This window comes from Nannizzia gypsea, genomic scaffold (genome assembly GCF_000150975.2).
Source record: "Nannizzia gypsea CBS 118893 supercont1.3 genomic scaffold, whole genome shotgun sequence".
NCBI classification, from domain to species: Eukaryota; Fungi; Ascomycota; class Eurotiomycetes; order Onygenales; family Arthrodermataceae; genus Nannizzia; species Nannizzia gypsea.
Window position 1 is genome coordinate 1,174,726 of NW_003345199.1, and position 12,005 is coordinate 1,186,730.

At 50.3% G+C, this 12,005-nt stretch overlaps 4 protein-coding genes across 4 annotated transcripts; 2 read left to right on the forward strand and 2 right to left on the reverse strand.

The window, feature by feature from the left end:
• Positions 1-952: 952 nt before the first annotated feature.
• On the forward strand, positions 953-3,718 carry MGYG_03861 (STE/STE20/PAKA protein kinase; the record flags this gene model as incomplete). The annotated part of the gene is made up of 4 exons (XM_003173639.1): positions 953-3,085; positions 3,138-3,237; positions 3,305-3,586; positions 3,672-3,718. The coding sequence occupies 4 exons, from the start codon at positions 953-955 to the stop codon at positions 3,716-3,718; spliced, it is 2,562 nt and encodes an 853-aa protein (XP_003173687.1).
• Positions 3,719-4,769: 1,051 nt separating this feature from the next.
• Positions 4,770-6,792, reverse strand: MGYG_03862 (hypothetical protein; the record flags this gene model as incomplete). Its single annotated transcript, XM_003173640.1, has 2 exons — positions 4,770-6,551; positions 6,655-6,792. 2 exons carry the CDS (start codon positions 6,790-6,792, stop codon positions 4,770-4,772), a joined length of 1,920 nt encoding a protein of 639 aa, XP_003173688.1.
• Positions 6,793-7,055: 263 nt separating this feature from the next.
• On the reverse strand, positions 7,056-9,082 carry MGYG_03863 (glycyl-tRNA synthetase 1; the record flags this gene model as incomplete). Its single annotated transcript, XM_003173641.1, has 2 exons — positions 7,056-7,364; positions 7,502-9,082. 2 exons carry the CDS (start codon positions 9,080-9,082, stop codon positions 7,056-7,058), a joined length of 1,890 nt encoding a protein of 629 aa, XP_003173689.1.
• A 550-nt stretch (positions 9,083-9,632) lies between these two features.
• On the forward strand, positions 9,633-10,913 carry MGYG_03864 (brix domain-containing protein; the record flags this gene model as incomplete). Its single annotated transcript, XM_003173642.1, has 1 exon — positions 9,633-10,913. The coding sequence occupies one exon, from the start codon at positions 9,633-9,635 to the stop codon at positions 10,911-10,913; it is 1,281 nt and encodes a 426-aa protein (XP_003173690.1).
• Positions 10,914-12,005: the final 1,092 nt, after the last annotated feature.

Here is a 12,005-nt window from a genome sequence, read left to right on the forward strand (position 1 = left end):
CACCCCCCCTAACTACTCTACCTACGGCGGAGCAGGGGACTGTATCACTTTTGCCCGTCAAACCAGCAACCAATATAAGCCTGTGGGTAACGACCGAACCAGCAGGCCAGGGATCTCGTCGACCTTCTCGACTTCTTCTCTCCTTCTCTTCCTTTTATATTTCTTCCTCTTCTGCTGCTTCTAAGTCGCTGCCACTTTTTAGCGCCTTCACCCCCTGGACCGACTCTAACTTATTGACCACTCGAAAGAGCAACAACTTCTGCTCCTCCATATAAAACACAAAACCAGCAGCCATCCTCAACATCTTCACCACCACCTTTTACTTACTGCATTCACTGTCTTCTTCTTCTACCGTCTTTCTCTTCCTCGCCTCTACCGTTTCGCCTGCTGCGACCGCTGTGGCCCTCAGCGACCTGCCTGGCTTCTCTGCCCAACGCCTCAAAAACCGAAACCGGATCTTCTTCCCCCTTCGCCCCCCCTAAAAAAGCACCTAAGAAGCACCTGAAAAATCCACACCCACAGCTTCAACTTCAAGCGCAAGGAGGAAAAAAGAAAAAAGGAAGAGAAGTCAAGAAGGCAGAGTCCAACCCATCGACACGGCGCTTCTCTGCTGCTAACGTGGCAGGCCGTGTTGCCGGATGTCCTGCTGAGAATCTCCCTCCCTCTTCCGCTTCTACTCTGCGGGAAAACATGGCTTCTTCACCAAAGTGAGTGTGCAACCGACCAACTCCCCCTGGCTGCCTCCTGGCTGCCTCTGCCTCTGCCTCTTGCCCCTCGGGAACCCGCGCGGGCGTGTTTGGGAACCCATGTCAGCGATAGAGCGAGGAAAAAGCAAGGAAGAAGGACGGGAATACAACTTCTATACTGGAGACAGATATACAGACATACATATACACAGACAGACAGAGAGGGAGACGGAGAGACAGAGAGATAGATGCTGACAGTCTCTAGCATGTATTCGCGCGAGCAGTTCATGAACCCAGGGCCGGCTCCTCGCCCGCCTACAGACCGGCCGCAGCTGAGCACAGTGTCGACCATGTCGTCTGTCAGCTCGGCGGCGACCTCGTTCGACCGGATGAACATCAATTCGCCCTCGACACCCTCGCTCTCCATATTCCCGAACTCGTCTTCGCTCTCGCTGAGCCAGAAGACCACCGGCCAGGGCGGCGTCGCCGTCATCAAGGAGGGCTACGTGCGGTGCAAGGAGGACAAGTTCCTCGCCAGCTGGAACCAGCGCTACCTCGTTCTACGCGAGTTCCGCCTCGACTTCCTCAAGAACGAGACCGGCAAGAGCGTGCTCTCCATCCAGCTCAACAATGTCATGAACGTGACGCGGTCAGAGGATACCAAGATGGCGTTCGAGATCACCAGAGTGGCCAACCCCAAGGACGCAAACACCCGCAGCCCGTTGGCCGGCCGTGACGTCGCTACCAAGACCATTACCTGTGAGGTCAAGAGCGACGACGAAATCTACGACTGGATCGATAAGATATACGAACGATGTCCCGGCATGGGCGGCGTCAGTAACCCTACCAACTTCAGCCACCAGATTCACGTCGGGTTTGACCCCCAGACCGGTGCCTTTGTCGGTCTCCCGCCAGAGTGGGAGAAGCTCCTGACGGCCTCTGCCATCACAAAGGAAGACTACAAGAAGAACCCCCAGGCTGTCATCGAAGTGCTCGAGTTCTACTCCGACATCAGAATGCGCGAGCAGAACCCCCAGTACTTCCCGGGCATGTCCAATCCCACTCCCACTCCACACAACATGCAGCCTCTCCGCAGTCACGGCCACAGCCACGGTGTAGCTCCCCCGAGACCCCCTCCGCCAACGGGGCTCCAGCGTCTAGATACCAGCCAGTCCATGCGCGCACACGACGACAGGTCTCCGGGTGGCAGCGGCTCTCCTGCACAGTCGGCGCAGCGTAAGGCCTCAGATCCCGCTGACCGGCCCTACGACCAGCAGTACACCCCAGACCGGTCCAAGGAGATGCCCCATCCAGACCAGAGGAGGAGAATGGAAGAAGAAGCCCGTCGTATTCGTGAAGCACAGAGACAGCGTGAGGAAGAGCAGAACCGCCGAGAACAGGAAGCCTACAATGCCTCCTTGCCCAAGACTAGAGTACCAATTGCACAGCAGGAGCTCGGTGGGTACGGTGGTCCTCGAGAGTCACCCAGCACATCCACCAGCAGCAGCAGCAGGTATAACCCTTCTCGACCCGCTCCCCAGGCCCCCTCCAGCGACAGATCTCGACAGCCACAGCAGGACCCAAGACAGATTACTGCCCAGCGCCCAGCTCCCTCTCCACCAAGAAACGGTGGCCCATCACACTCCAGAGACGACCACGGAGCTCAGCGCAGTGCTCCTCGTCCAGACCAGAGCCGACAGCAACCTTCCTCCTCGCGCTATGCTGGCAACGACAGCCGCAGCCCAGCTCGCACCCAACCACGCCAGCCAAACGGCTCTGCTGCTGCCGGCCAACCCCCCAGCCGTCTCCCTGCTCCAGTACAGGCCGTTAAGCCTCTTAACGTTGCTAACAAGCATGGTCCTGCTGCTAACAATAAGATGAACGGAGCCTCAGACGGTGTCCGTCAAGCTGAAGCCGCCCTAACTAAGAAACCAGACCCATCCCGCCAAAAGGATGTCCGCATGTCAACCATGTCCGAGAGCGAGGTCATGGAGAGACTCCGCCAGGTCGTTTCAAAGGAGAACCCCAACGAGTCGTACAGCAAGCAACGAAAGATCGGACAGGGTGCCTCTGGATCCGTGTACGTTGCTCGTGTCAAGGAGAACGCAAGCTCACCTGTCGCCCGTGAACTGTATCGCACTCATGGCCCTCGTGGCCAGGTTGCTATCAAGCAGATGGATCTAAGAAGTCAGCCTCGCAAGGAGCTTATCGTCAACGAGATTATCGTCATGAAGGACAGCCAGCATCCCAACATCGTCAACTTCCTCGATTCGTTCTTGCAGGAGTCTAGCAATGAACTGTGGGTTGTTATGGAGTTTATGGAGGGAGGTGCCTTGACCGATGTCATTGAACAGAACCCTGTCATTCAAGAAGACCAGATCTCCACTATTTGCTACGAGGTAAATACCTCCTTCCATTAACTATATAGGTCTATACTAACCACCATCCCAGACATGCAAAGGTCTAGCCCATCTACACGGCCAAAACATCATCCACCGTGATATCAAGAGTGACAACGTCCTCCTAGATAGAGTCGGAAACGTGAAAATCAGTAGGCTTTACCCGCTCACCAGCATCTACCATACCATTATACAACCTTTACTAACACATGTCTACAGCTGACTTCGGCTTCTGTGCCAAACTCACCGAATCCAAGAGCAAGCGTGCAACCATGGTCGGAACTCCCTACTGGATGGCTCCCGAAGTCGTCAAACAGAAAGAATACGGCCCACGAGTCGACGTCTGGTCCCTTGGAATCATGGCAAACGAGCTCATCGAATCCGAACCCTCCATATTCAACGAAAGAACCCCTCAAGGCCCTCTACCTCATCGACACAAACTAATACCCCAGGCCTCAAGAAACCAGAGAAACAAGCAAGGAACTCAAGTCTTTCCTCAGCGTATGTCTCTGCGTCGATGTCCGAAGCCGTGCCTCATCTGATGAATTACTGTCCCACGAATTCCTTAAGAATGGATGCAGCTTAGCCAGCCTTGCTGAGCTACTACGATTCAAGAAGAACTCCTCTAACTAAAGTGACGAACACGACCCGTTTCTTTTCTTTCCCTTACTTTCAACTTAACCGGGGCTCTCTCTTTTTCATCTCTTCTTCTCTCTGGAACCCCTTTCCCTACCTACTCTTTCATTTTATTTCCGCAATTTGACCGCTCTCCTCCCCATCCTCTTTTTCCATCTTCTCGCTTCTTTTCTGCTTTTTCATGGGATGAACGAGGGAATACCTCATCATGCAAAGGGAGGAGGATTTTTTTCTTGTTTGTTTTTTCCTGCTTTTCCACTGTATCTACTGCTCGATTCATTTTCCATTTCCCTACCTTTTTCCCCTTTCACGTTGGTTGATTGATTGATGATCTTTTCTTTCATCTCTTTCTTCACACCCTTTTTACATTCTCGCTTCTCTGCTTCTTTCCGACGTCTTGCTGCTCTGGGTATCTTATGGTCAAAATATACGATTCTATAATGAAACAAACGATGATAAAGGAGCGCTTGGGAATCTGAACGAAGCTTTGATAGATGTCCTTTTTTTTTTTTTGAACTGCGTGTGGGAGTGAGGGAATGGCGAGGTCGATAATATTTACATAACTTAACTAGTTGTGACTCTTGATGGTGTTTTAAATCAGCTATTGAAAGACCTGCAATGCCCTGTCTGCGCCTGTTTTCATGACCGCTTCTTTACTTTATTTGGCTCTGGCCGTTGATATCTCAAGACTAATCAACGTTTTATTTCGTTTTATACAAGTTCTTCGCTTATCTTTTAAACCAAACTGGCTCAATTCATATTTAAAATAACACGGAAGGCAAGCTAGTACGGAAAGAAATATTCATAGCTCATGAACCGTCACTGACTGGCATACAGTCCTATCTATCTACACATTTTCTCCTATCAAAACTCCCACACCTCAACATTAGTTGAAAACCAAGAGACCAAACCAAAAGCTTTAGTCTCAATCATTATACAACCTTGGAAACTCGCTCGCCTAACATTAAGAAAGTCATAATAATACCAGAGGCCCCGAAAGCGTGTTGCGTAGTTCGTATATATGTTAGTCCCTATATGCATGCATAGATTAAGCCATAATCTGGCCAACGAATCCAGCCAATTCGCCAAAAAGTACGCCGCGGAGTAGCACCTCGCCTTCATCTAGTGCCCAGTGGCCGGCATCTGCTAGTTTCTGCTTCCATATCTTGCGCTGTTCTTCAGTCAATTCTTCCCATTTCTTGGTTTTCGAGTGGTCTGTCTCGTGCTTTTCACCGTCGTGTGATAGAACTGTAGACTTTGCTGATATTTCGGTCCCAAGGTCATGGACAACAATGGCTTCTTGCGGCTTTCCGGGGGTGGGGGAGGAGCCTTCCTTCTCTTGGGATTGTGATAGTGAAGATATCAGGTCTCGCAGTGGTTGGGAAGTTTTGGCTTGAGGGATATCCTTTAATGATGGGATAGACGTTTGAGCGTTTGGATGGCCGTTTTCGAACATGTATGGTCGTGCGAGCATTTCCCTGAGACGCGGGCTAAGCCAGTTCGTAGCTCCTAGAGTAGGGGGAACACCGCCTCGAATTTCCGTAAAAGCTTGTAGGAAGAAAGCACCCAGCGCGACGACAAATATTGCCACGAGAGAGCTGAATATGGTGTTGGCAAGTTCCGAGAGGCCGGGAGCGGCCAGAACATATCGTGGGTGTTTTGAAGTTGTAGGGTAGGGAGATAGGGGGAAGGTGTGGACAATGACGGTATTCCCCACGCTGACAGAGGCTAGCTTCACGAATTGGGGCCGTACATCTGAGGTAATAGGTAAAGTTGGAGAAATAAAGGTCGAAAACGTTATTCTTGTCATTGAGAATGGATGGACATCGGTGAAAGTGGTATAGTGTTGTAATTTCCCGATTTGGCCTTTAGAGGCAGTCTCAAGTGTCAAAACCTCAATAGACATATCACTGCCTGACACAGCAATTATGCATTGTCTTTCTCCGGAAGGAGATTCGGATAATCGGCAAACATCCAAGCCTAGACCAATCTTCATTGACCTATGTAGGCTTCTCCTCCGGGAAACTGTCCACTTGGACATTTGGCTAGAGAGTGATATAACCACAAGCTCGCATCCAGTGCGGCCAGGGTAGTTCTGGAGCAAGAGAAGGGTGTTTGGAGAGATAAAGCGCAAAGCTCTGATTTTGCTGCTTTTCAGTCCTCCGCCGACCTTATATATAGAGTTTACGTGCAGGTTGGATTTCGAGGACATCGCTATATTCGCAAGATGGACCTCCTTTCCATCTGTATATGCAAACTTGAAGGTTCCGTCCTCGCTCGTGTCAATGATATCCACATCTTCAACCTCTTCCTGTTGTCCAAGTATGACACGCCCCAAAACATTTGGTGCGGATACGGATTGTGCGTCTGCTTCGAAGAAAACAAGCTCTCCTCGGGGAGCTAGGCCAGTTGCAATGGCACCGATGCGCTTCGCGCCTTCGCCTTTCCAGGGAGAAAGCCGTAATATTCGCTGATAGGCTTCTCCTTCCTCTGATTTTGACTCTTGTTTCCTAAATAAAGAGACCTGAGATAGGGCTCTTGTCTTTGGCTCGCCAACTTTGATATATACTGCATCATCGCCGCCGTAGCCCCCGTTCTTTAAATCTGTAGCAGCCTTTCGTTTTGGAGGGTATGTGAGTTCGAAGGATCGTAGATGTTTGTTGTTGCCTCGTTTCTGTTCCGCCTGAGAGCTATTTATTCCGGCCAGGGCCACGACGTCTTGGTCACTGCATTGTATAACGCCTAGGGAGGTGACCGAATCTTCATCGCGGGAGAGCTCAATATCGACTACCTCCGATATAGTATCGCGCCGAGAGGTATCGAGAAGGGACTAAGCGAGCAAAATAGCAGTTTATGTTAGCAAACGCTGCTCTTCCACTAGCAGAATGCCTCTGCGCCTCCAATTCATATCCTCCGGAACGGCCTATCCTTACGATCTTGTTGCCAACGCCACTGCGTCCTTCACCACCACCCCCTCCCACCAGCAGGAAGCCGTGGTTGTGAGGGTCGAAATCAGCCGCAAAAAGCGGACATGAAAGCGTTATCTTGGAGGAAGCGATCTTTGGTGCCATTATATCGTACCAGAGCGCAGAACTTGGTCGTCGATGCTCAACGCTGCATCTTTGTATCCGGAGAATAATTCAAGGTGTTGTTTTGGCCTCGTTGGGGGAGAGCCCGGTTACTAACCGCTTTGGGACGAGCGGCTCAAGACCTTAATATGACATCACATTAAAAACACGAGCTGGTGTTGCCTTTTCTTCTGATTTGTCTTATTATTCTGATTTTGATGTTTACTACAATTGGTTTTCTATAATGTAGTTAAGCAGGTCTGAGTTTACTCGACTTCCTGGCCGGTAAACTCTGGCAGCCGCTTCAAGACATCCTCCCAGGTCTCCTCACCCTCGGCCAGGCTCTTGACAGCGTTGCAGATTTCATCTTCACTAGCACGAACCTGTTTTGTGGTGTCTCGGTCACGAAGAGTGAAGGTGTTGTCCTTCACGGACTGGAAATCGGCAGTGATACCGAAGGGAGTTCCAAGTTCGTCGTTTCTCGAGTAACGCTTACCGATACTCGCGGATGAGTCGTCCACACGGTTGGAAACGCCGAGCCGTCGCAATTTGAGCGTTAGACGTTGAATAAGCGGCTGGAAAGATGGATGAGTAGAAAGAGGGACCAGCAGAACCTTGGTAGGGGCAACTGCGGGAGGGAAAGAAAGTACCTGGAGGGGCGATTGTTAGCGTTATGGTTTGAAAGGTGAAGTAAGGGGGGATTGGTACTTACACCACGAGCCTCATCATCTGGTCTAGACCAGTAGGCATGTTCCATCAAACAGTAAAGAATTCTACCAATTCCAAACGACGGTTCTATAACGTTGGGAGTGTATTCTCGGACATTTTCTACCCTCGTTCGCTTCTCAATCTGAACAAGGTCCTTGCCAATCTCAACTTTGCCATCGCCAACTCCATCTACGGCGATCTCTATCTTGCCGTTCTTTTCAAGGTCAAGTGAAAGTTTCTCCCGAACATCTTGGGTCAACGCCTCAATTGCGGTTTCGACAGTTTTGCTGTCCTTCTTGAAGCGAGGTCCGAACTTCTTCTTGTCAATGTCGACCTGCCACTCCTCGATTCGAAGGGGCTCGGCTCGTGTCTGCCGGACAACGAGTGGTGCACCGGTCTTGTTTTTGTGAACGCTCAAATCGTAAGCGCTTCGGTCGGCGCAGCCAACACACTCAATCCAGCCGTAGCTAGTGAACAATTCAACATCCCAGCAGTCGGTTGCGTAGTGTGCCATTTCATTTTGCATATGCTGACGCAATCGAATCTTGGACTCGTCGATACCGATCTTCTTAAGAAACAAGTAGATCCGTGCAAGGAAGTAACCCAGGGTCTCATTGTCTACTAGGCCGGTAGCGACAGCCTTTCCGATGCCCATCTTGGTTGTAGCTGTGCTGCCGGAGAGCTGGACTTCTCGGTTCAAGAAGGCCAGCTCCAAGTCCTGCACTTCATGGAAACGAGGATGTTTCTTCCCACCTTCGGGGTCGACGAAATGTTCAATCTCTGCCATCAAGAACTCACGCACACGCAGGAGGCCAGAACGTGGGGATATTTCGTTGCGGAAAGACTTGCCAATACAGGCAGAGGCAAAGGGCATGGACTGCTGGTTGAACTCGAGGAGTTTCTGGAAGTTAAGGAACTGTCCCTGAGCCGTCTCTGGTCGAAGATAGCCGGGAAGGTTGCTGCTGGGGCCAATGGCAGTCTGGAACATAAGGTTGAACGCAACTGGAGGCAGCAGTTCACCATTGGTAGCGGGGTTCTTGATATCATATTTGACGATGAGAGCACCGAGCTCTGGGCCGTCGTAGTTGTCAATCTGGGCCAGCACTTCTTCATATTCAGCCACGACGGCATTGTCCAGCTTGACAACCTTGGTCTCCTTGACTTTCTTCTTCCTCTTTGCGTCCTTCTCTTCATCGACGACCACTTTCTGGCCACGAGCCTCCTTGTCACCCTTCAGCCGCGACTCCAGGACTTCTTCAACCAGGTGGTCTGCACGGAAAATCTCTCCAGTCTTCGGGTCCTTGCACATCCAGTCGGCGAACTTGTCGACATGGCCACTGGTCTTGAGCACTTCATGCGGGGTGAGCATAGAGGTGTCTACCTCCAGCATGTCTTCCTCCAGAACGAAGTGTTTCCTCCACAGATCGACCACATTGGCCTGCAGAGCGCAGCCAGGCGGGCCATAGTCATAGAGACCAGATACCCCGCCATAGATCTCGAACGAGGGGGTGTAGAACAGGCGTCTCCGAAGCAGACTCTCGCAGACAGTGCGGTCAAAGGGCTGACCAGACTTGGTGGTAGCCATGATGGCGTGGGCAGTGGGCGGCGGCGGTGGTGCTCGTGGTTTTGTCGATATTTGTGCGCTCTGGAAGATCGGGTTGCTGCGATGACTGTGACTGTGACTGGGCCGTGGCCGTGGGGTGCTTATGCTTAATACGCTTGCGCTTATGCCTGCGCTTAGCAGCAGCGGCGGCGTTCGGAAGAGCCGCGAGCAGACGGTGCGAGGGAACCGGAGTTGGCGCATCAACCCAGGCACGCGACAAGCAGGCAGGATTAAAGACAAATAGAGCAGCGAGAGAAAGGGGCAAGAAAGACAAAAGAGCGAATATACAACTCTAGAACTCGTACATTGATTTACGATTTATTCTATTCTTCGTCTTCCAGTCATAATTCGGCTCCTTTTTTTCCTCTGCGCAGGAACGGGCAATCTTGATAACAGCCGGTAAAAGGATCTTCCGTCGAGCTTTCGCAAAAAAAAAGTACCTAATAGAGAGAAAAAAAGCAAGAAAACTTATCGACAAAGTGATTAATTAACTTGAGAGAAAAAGACATTGAAGACGGATTGAGGGTTGAAGATGGGTAAATCTAACGGGCCACGGTCATCGGGGATGGATTACAAGCCGGCGAACAAGCTGAAAAGACAGCAGCTTCACATCAAGCGCAAACAGACCAAGGACGCAGAAACAAGGGCATTCCGCTTTGCCAGACGAAAAGAAGAGGCAAAGAACCCTCAATTAAAAGCCGAGAGATTGAAGAGAAATGTCCCCCTGACGCTGGAAAGGAAACGAGTGTGGGATGATGCCGGTAGCGACGTCGAAGACGGGTTGGGCCTGAGTTTTGACGTGGAGAGGATAAAGCGACGAAAGCAGGAAGCAGAGGAAGAACAGAAGGATGAAGATTTGATACCCGAAGATAAGGAAGGCAGTGAAGAAGGAGATGATGGCTCGGACGACGTGGACAGCATGGTCGATTTTGACAGCGACGATGAAGACGAGCAGGAGAAAGAAGACAGACTGAGCGACAAAGACAGGAGGAAGAACAGAGTACCATCCGCTACAGAACGAGCAACAAGCCCTACGCAGTCGACTCGAAGTACAAATATCGATCTTGCTCCCGATGCGCTCGCAGCGAAATTCCCCAGTCTGTTTCCAACAGAAGCTCCTCCGCCACCAAAGATTCTGATCACAACCTCGCTTAACTCCACCCTACACAAGGAAGCCAAAGTTCTGACCGAGTTCTTCCCGAGCAGTGTTTATATCCGCCGCTCGGCGCATAGATATGGTCACAAATTCTCGGTACGAGAGATATCAGCATTTGCTGCGAATAGAAATTATACTGCCGTTGTGGTCGTAGAGGAAGACCTCAAGCGCGTCTCCGGCCTGACGATAGTACATCTCCCGGTTGGACCGACATTCCACTTCTCTATCAGCAACTGGATAGAAGGCAAGAAGCTCCCTGGCCACGGAAACCCTACCAACCACTGGCCTGAACTTATACTGAATAACTTCCGGACCCCTCTTGGTTTATTAACCGCCCATCTTTTCCGCACCTTATTCCCACCTCAGCCAGAGTTTCAGGGAAGACAGGTGGTTACTTTGCACAACCAGCGTGATTATATATTTGTTAGGCGGCATCGATATGTGTTTCGCGACAAACGAGAGACCGAGAAATGTGTCGTTGATGCAAACGGAGTCGAGATGAAGGGTGTGGAAGGAATCCGTGCTGGTCTACAAGAGCTTGGTCCACGGTTTACATTAAAACTACGAAGAATTGATAAAGGTATCCAGAGGAAGAGTGGCCAGGACTGGGAGTGGAAGGGCCGCATGGAAAAAGTCCGGACGAAGTTCCAGCTCTAGACGGCGTCATCCCCTTTTTCATGCTGCTGTTGATTATTGGAATAAATATGGAATAAATACCGTAGTAACCGCGGTTATAATCAAATATAACCACTAGGTATTTTAAGGCCGGGCTAGGCCTGGCCGTGGGCGCTGGCATCTCATTCTTCTCTAACATAGATGGCCTTGCCATCGACAATGTCATTAAATATAAGATCGTTACTGCTAGCGGTAAAATTATATATGCAAATGCTACGAGCTCCCCTGATCTCTTTTTGGCGCTTAAAGGAGGTAATAATAATATTGGTGTTGTTACCCACTACTATTTAGCTATAGTCAAAGGTGTCCTGAAGGATGGAAATGCGCTCGGATTAGATAAGGCCTACAGAATAAAACTCTGGGAGGTACATAACTATGCCCTGTTTTATCTACATGACTCTAGATTAACATCCATGGTAATACCTACAGTCCTGTATTTGGCGTGTCATCGGACAACGTGGAGGACGCTCCAAAAGTTCACCCAACCAACGATAAGTTTGTTAATTCAATGATAGAATATGCCAAACGCCGAGGGGTGTACCACCTGTATATGTAAACTTTCCCTAGTTGATTCTGCCACTGTCAGGTTGTACCTACGGAGCCATATGCTAACCGATAAGCACGTAGTATGCTCACATATTCTGGATATGACCAACAAGCTATCGCTAGCTAACTACGGATCGCAGAATGTTGCTAGGATGCGCCACGCAAACATTAATTCTCTAGCTGAGGGGGTAATCTACCATAGCGGTCTCCTTTCTCATGAACTTCCGCTCTGTAGAGCCCTGGGTGTAAAATAGAGGTAGCATGAGGGTAGATAACGTGGAAGAAGACCTAGTATCTATACTAATCTTACCCTGTGTTACTCGTCCAGCGTATTAACCTCATGACTAGTTAACCAGCGTCCCTAAGCCCGAAGATAGAACGAGGAATACCCTAAGAGCAAGAACTGTTCAGCTCAACCTCTCAAAGAGTTAAGGAGCTATAACTATGTGGCTCTGTATCTGTTCCCTGGTCCTAGAGGTAATAAACGATGGGCAAATCGAAGAATAAACCAAATAGATGATTGGTTGA